Here is a 6,000-nt window from a genome sequence, read left to right as displayed (position 1 = left end):
ACCAGTGTGAATAAAAACCCAAAACTTTGCCCAAAGAATAGGATGAAGAGGAGAAATAAGATGATACTTGTATTAGTTATCCATTGTTGCATAACAAATCACCACAAACTTGGTGACTTAAAATAACACAATTATTATCTCAGAGTTTTTATGGGTCAAGGATCCAGGCATTGCTTAGCTGGTCCATCTGCTTCAGAGTCTCCAACAAGGTTGCAATTAAAGTGTCAGCTAGAGCTGGGGTTGAATCTGAAGGTACAACAGAGTACATCTGAAGGATCCCCTTCTAAGTTTATTTACATGGTAGTTGGCAGAATTCAGTTCTTTTGGAGCGATTTGACTGAGGATCTCAGTGTCTAGCTGATTGTTGACTACATTTTCCTTGTCACATAGTTCTCTCCATGGGGGACCTCACAGTATGTCAGCTTGCTTTATCAAAGCCAGCAAGTGTGAGAGAATGCTGGCAAGATGGAAGTTACTATCTTATGGAATGAAATCAAAGAAATTATATTCCTTTACCTTTGCCATATTCTATTGATTAGAAGCATGCCATGGTCCCCACCCATAATCAAGGAGAGGGGATTATGCAGGATGTGAATACCCAGAGGTGGAACTCATTCAAGGCTATCCTTTACTTTGTTTGCAGCAGTATTTACTCATGTATATAATTAAGTTCTCCTTTTCTCTGAAAACCTCAGAGAAAAGGGACAGCAGACTAGAAAGACAATATAGATGATATATGACAGACAGTTTCAGGAAGAGCAGCAAATAAAACATCAAAGCCTAAGTAACATGGAAAACAAGGTTAAGTTTCAAAGAAAGAAATTATGGTTAGACAAAAATTGAATTATGAAACGATTCCTAACCTCTTCTAAGATTTAACTTGGGAGTAAGAATTCCATGAAGTTATATAGCTGAAAAGAAGCAAGTCCACCTTGAGGTCTTGAATGCTTATGTAGAAAAAGAAAACAGTATTTTGCATGATGTGAATTAGTTTTGCCTATTAATAGTCTTCAGAGAATTTTCCATGACTTACAAGTTTCTTCATTAACATTTGATATATGTTTTTTAGATTTATTTTTTACTAAACATCTCAGTGTAACTTTGAGGGTAGAGGATGTATTCTTTTTATCAAAGTATGTAGTTGCATTACGGAACTGGGAAATGGGAAAAAAGTAGGCCATTTTGTTCTGTTCTTTGAAACTAATTTTCTAGTTTACCTGTAGAGTTCATGAACAATTACATGGTTGGAAATCGATTTTACATATATTAAAATGCACAACTGTGCTAATAGATTTTTTATTTTTTTTATATAGGATCCAAATGAAGATACAGAATGGAATGAAATTTTAAGAGATTTTGGCATTCTTCCTCCAAAAGAAGAGCCAAAAGATGAAATTGAAGAAATGGTTTTACGTTTACAGAAACAAGCAATGGGTATAGTTGTGCATTTGGTGGGCTGGGTGAAGGGAATTATACAGTTATGACAGTGATCATGTATTTCATGAATTTAGAGGGAGAGAGGACATTAGAAATAATTTAATATAAATCCCACCCATACTTTTGAAATTAGGATGCTGACACCTAAAATTTCTAATTCATGTGTTGAAAGTTACATACTAGTTAATATCAGAGCTGAAATGCCCTGGTATCTAACCTAGTGAGCTTTTTTTTCTCTATCATATTTCTCTACCTTCTGATTACTTTCTGTTTTGATCATTCTATATAAAATGTATTATTTGTTAAAATTTCCAAGTACTTGAGGAAATCTAAATTTATGAGGTCTAATTGATTTTCACATCTGCTTTTAAATGCAGCCTGGTAGTTCTGTGAACTCTGAGGGAGTAATAGCACTTTAAACAAACCTGAAGCAGTCAGCCACAATATAGTTTATATGCTGGAGAAACTGAAACATTAAAGATATTCTTGATCTCCATTTATCGAATATATTGTTTTTTCTAGACATGTGACTCTAAAGTAAAATTGGCTTTTAAATAACTCAGTTATCTACAACTTATTTTGTTTTAGTTAAACCATATGAAAAGATGACTCTTGCACAGTTGAAGGAAGCTGAAGATGAATTTGATGATGAAGATGTGAGAGCTATTGAAATATATAGGTACAGTGATTCATTTGGATAATTTATGAGTTTTTTAATGAAGTATTGTAAGAATGAAACTAAGAATATGAGAATTGCTACTCCAGCTTTCTTTTGATTTCCATTTGTGTGGAATATCTTTTTCCATCCCCTCACTTTCAGTCTGTATGTGTTCCTAGGCCTGAAGTGGGTCTCATGTAGACAGCATATATACAGGTCTTATTTTTGTTTCCATTCCGTGAGCCTGTGTCTTTTGGTTGGAGCATTTATTCCATTCACGTTTAAGGTAATTATCGATATGTATGTTCCTATTACCATTTTCTTAATTGTTTTGGGTTTGTTATTGTAGGTCTTTTCCTTCTTTTGTGTTTCCTGCCTATAGAAGTTCCTTTAGAATTTGTTGTAAAGCTGGTTTGGTGATGCTGAATTCTCTTAGCTTTTGCTTATCTGTAAAGGTTTTAATTTCTCTATCGAATCTGCATGAGAACCTTTCTGGGTAGAGTAATCTTGGTTGTAGTTTTTTCCCTTTCATCACTTTAAATATGTCCTGCCACTCCCTTCTAGCTTACAGAGTTTCTGCTGAAAGATCAGCTTCTAACCTTATGGGGATTCCCTCATATGTTATTTGTTGTTTTTCCCTTGCTGCTTTTAATATTTTTTCTTTGTATTTAATTTTTGATAGTTTGATTAATATGTGTCTTGGCGTGTTTCTCCTTGGATTTATCCTGTATGGGACTCTCTGTGCTTCCTGGACTTGATTATTTCCTTTCCCATGTTAGGGAAGTTTTCAACTATAATCTCTTCAAATATTTTCTCAGTCCCTTTCTTTTTCTCTTCTTCTTCTGGGATCCCTATTATTCAAATGTTGGTGCATTTAATGTTGTCCCAGAGGTCTCTGAGACTGTCCTTAATTCTTTTCATTCTTTTTTCTTTATTCTGCTCTGTGGTAGTTTTTTCCACTATTTTATCTTCCAGGTTACTTATCCATTCTTCTGCCTCACTTATTCTGCTATTGATTCCTTCTAGAGAATTTTTAATTTCATTTATTGTATTATTCATCATTGTTTGTTTGCTTTTTAGTTCTTCTAGGTCCTTGTTAAACATTTCATGTAATTTCTCCATTCTGTTTCCAAGATTTTGGATCATCTTTACTGTCATTACTCTGAATTCTTTTTCAGGTAGACTGCCTATTTTCTCTTCATTTGTTTGGTCTGGTGGGTTTTTAACCTTGCCCCTTTATCTGCTGTGTGTTTCTCTGTCTTCTCATTTTGCTTAACTTACTGTGTTTGGGGTTTCCTTTTCGCAGGCTGCAGGTTCATAGTTCCCATTGTTTTTGGTGTCTGCCCCCCGTGGCTAAGGTTGGTTCAGTCGGTTGTAGGCTTCCTGGTGGAGGGGACTGGTGCCTGTGTTCTGGTGGATGAGGCTGGATCTTGTCCTTCTGGTGGGCAGGACCATGTCTGGTGGTGTGTTTGGGATGTCTGTGACCTTATCATGATTTTAGGTAGCCTCTCTGCTAATGGATGGAGTTGTGTTCCTGTCTTGCTAGTTGTTTGGAATGGCGTGTCCAGCACTGTAGCTTGCTGGTCGTTGAGTGGAGCTGGGTCTTAGTGTTGAGATGGAGATCTCTGGGAGAGCTTTTGCCATTTGATATTACATGGAGCCAGGAGGCCTCTGGTGGACCAATGTCCTGAACTTGGCTGTTCCACCTCAGAGGCACAGGCCTGACACCCTGCTGGAGCAACAAGACCCTGTCAGCCATGTGGCCAGGTATGTGGGGAGTTTCTTGCCTTTTGGGAAGTCTGAGGTCTTCTGCCAGCATTCAGTAGGTGTTCTGTAGGAGTTGTTCCACATGTAGATGTATTTCTGATGTATTTGTGAGGAGGAAGGTGATCTCCACGTCTTACTCCTCCGCCATCTTGAAGGTCTCCTCCGGAACCAGTGATTCTTAAAGAACTGCTTTATTCAACAGTGTGAGTTGAGAAAGAACAGTATGAGTCTGGGGCATTTTGTAGTATCAGAAAGTTAAGGAAGTGCTAAAAACTTTTTTCAAGGCACAGGAGCCAAACTAAAAGATCTCAGATTGGCGAGAGTTGGAACAACTTGAACAACCAAATTAATTACTATAATATTGAATTATAAAATAAGTAATAAAGTAATTATCCTTGAGTCCTTATCCTATAGTGACATAGATAAGTAAATGAATACATGAACAAATTCAGAAGAAGTAATAATTCTTCCTCACTGAAGAATTCCAATTAATAAGTGTAGACAGAATGAGGAAAATAGAAAGATCACCATTAAAACACCATAGTAATAATCCCCCATGGGCAAGATCTGCTGATAGATGCTAAAATGAGTGGGTGAAAGTTTAAATAGAAACACAAATTTGAGGGATTTTCCAAAAATGACTGGCCAAGTGGACAGCAGCAAAGGTGAAGTAGAAAGCTCCAAGAATCCATCTGTCCACCTAGGTAGCAATTGTACTGGCAGAAACGGTCTGAAATTATGGCTTTGGAACTCTGGAGTCTATTTGAACACTTGTAGCTTACAGCATAAAGCTTGTCTGGTAAATTTCAGTTAGTATTGGTTGATTTCAGTCCTCAGTGTAGTAACAGCTATCCATCCCTCACCCCCCAGCCCCATGGCAGGCAGCTGTTTCAATAGCATCCTGTGTTTCTTGCTGGAGCCAGGGTAGGCAATAAGGACTTTGTCCTCAAATATCAGGATTCTGTGATCTGATTGCAGACTGCTGCTCTGAATGCAGAGGTACAGACCCAGAGACTGGCAGTCATTCTGTCAACCCTCACTGGCTCAAGTGGCTTCCGGGAGATTTTAAGGAGCCACTTCTGGTTTCTTTTTTTTAACATTCAAAAACAACCATATATATGGGGGAATTTAGAAAGCCTTGGGAAAGTTGAAGGCTCAGAAAAGACCTGAGAAGACCTTATGCTTTCACCTGAGGCTGATCCTGGCACAGACACACCCGATATAAAAAAACAAAAACAAAAACAAAAACATGGGTTGGAAGAAGAATCTGATTTCTAGAGTTACCAATTGAATTAAATATTCAGTTTTCAACAACAACAAAAAAAGCAGGCATAAAAAGAAACAGGAAAGTATGGCCCAGACAAAGGAACAAAATAAATCAATACAAAATATACCTGAGGAAGCCAAAGTGTCAGACTTACTAGACAAAGACTTTAAGACAACTTAAAGATGCTCAAAGAGCTAAAGGAAGACATGGACAAAGACAGGAAAACATCATATGAACAAAATGAGAATAACAATAAAGAGATCAGAATTATAAAAAGGAACCAAGAAGACATTCTGATACCAAAAAGTACAATAATTGAATTGAAATATACACTCTAGAGCTTCAGAAGCAGATATGAAGATAGAGAAGATAGAGAAAATTTGAAGATAGGACAATTGAAAGTATTGAGTCTGAGAATAAAGAAGAGAGGACAGAGCCTAACTGGCCTTGTGGTACACTACTAGGTGAACTAGCATATGTAGTATGGGCGTCCCAGCAGAGGAAAAGAGAAAGAAAGAGGCACAAATCATATTTGTAGAAATAATGGCTGAAAACTCCCCAAATTTGACAAAAGACATAAGTCTACAAATCCAAGGTGCTCAATGGACTCCAAGTAGGGTAAACTCAGAGACCCACACAAAGACACATCCCTTAAAAAGACTCTCAGCCAATTTCTCCTCAGAAATCTTAGAGGCTGCAAGAGAAAAAAAAAACACCTGTCAGTCAAGAATTCCATATTTGACAAAACTATGCTACAAGGATGAAGGAGACATTAAGACATTCCTAGATAAAATCTAAGTGAGTTTCTTACTACAGCAAGTCCCCTACATATGAATGAGTTCCATTCTGAGAGCACATTCGTAAGTCTAAT

General features: G+C 37.1%; 1 protein-coding gene across 1 annotated transcript in view; it reads left to right on the top strand.

Moving 5' to 3' along the window:
- The first annotated feature begins 1,174 nt into the window (after window positions 1–1,174).
- PDCL2 (phosducin like 2) overlaps window positions 1,175–6,000 on the top strand; it is a 28,538-nt gene continuing 23,712 nt past the window's right edge. Inside the window, exons 1-2 of the mRNA XM_082611610.1 lie at window positions 1,175–1,434; window positions 2,026–2,116. Coding sequence (XP_082467736.1) covers window positions 1,404–1,434; window positions 2,026–2,116 — 122 coding nt within the window. The 5' untranslated portion in view covers window positions 1,175–1,403. The remainder of the gene's footprint in view (window positions 1,435–2,025; window positions 2,117–6,000) is intronic.

Source organism: Mesoplodon mirus, assembly GCF_964341445.2.
Source record: "Mesoplodon mirus genome assembly, chromosome: 2".
Lineage (NCBI taxonomy): Eukaryota > Metazoa > Chordata > Mammalia > Artiodactyla > Ziphiidae > Mesoplodon > Mesoplodon mirus.
The sequence above is the reverse complement of the archived record's forward strand: the minus strand, read 5'-3'. Positions and strand labels throughout refer to the sequence as shown.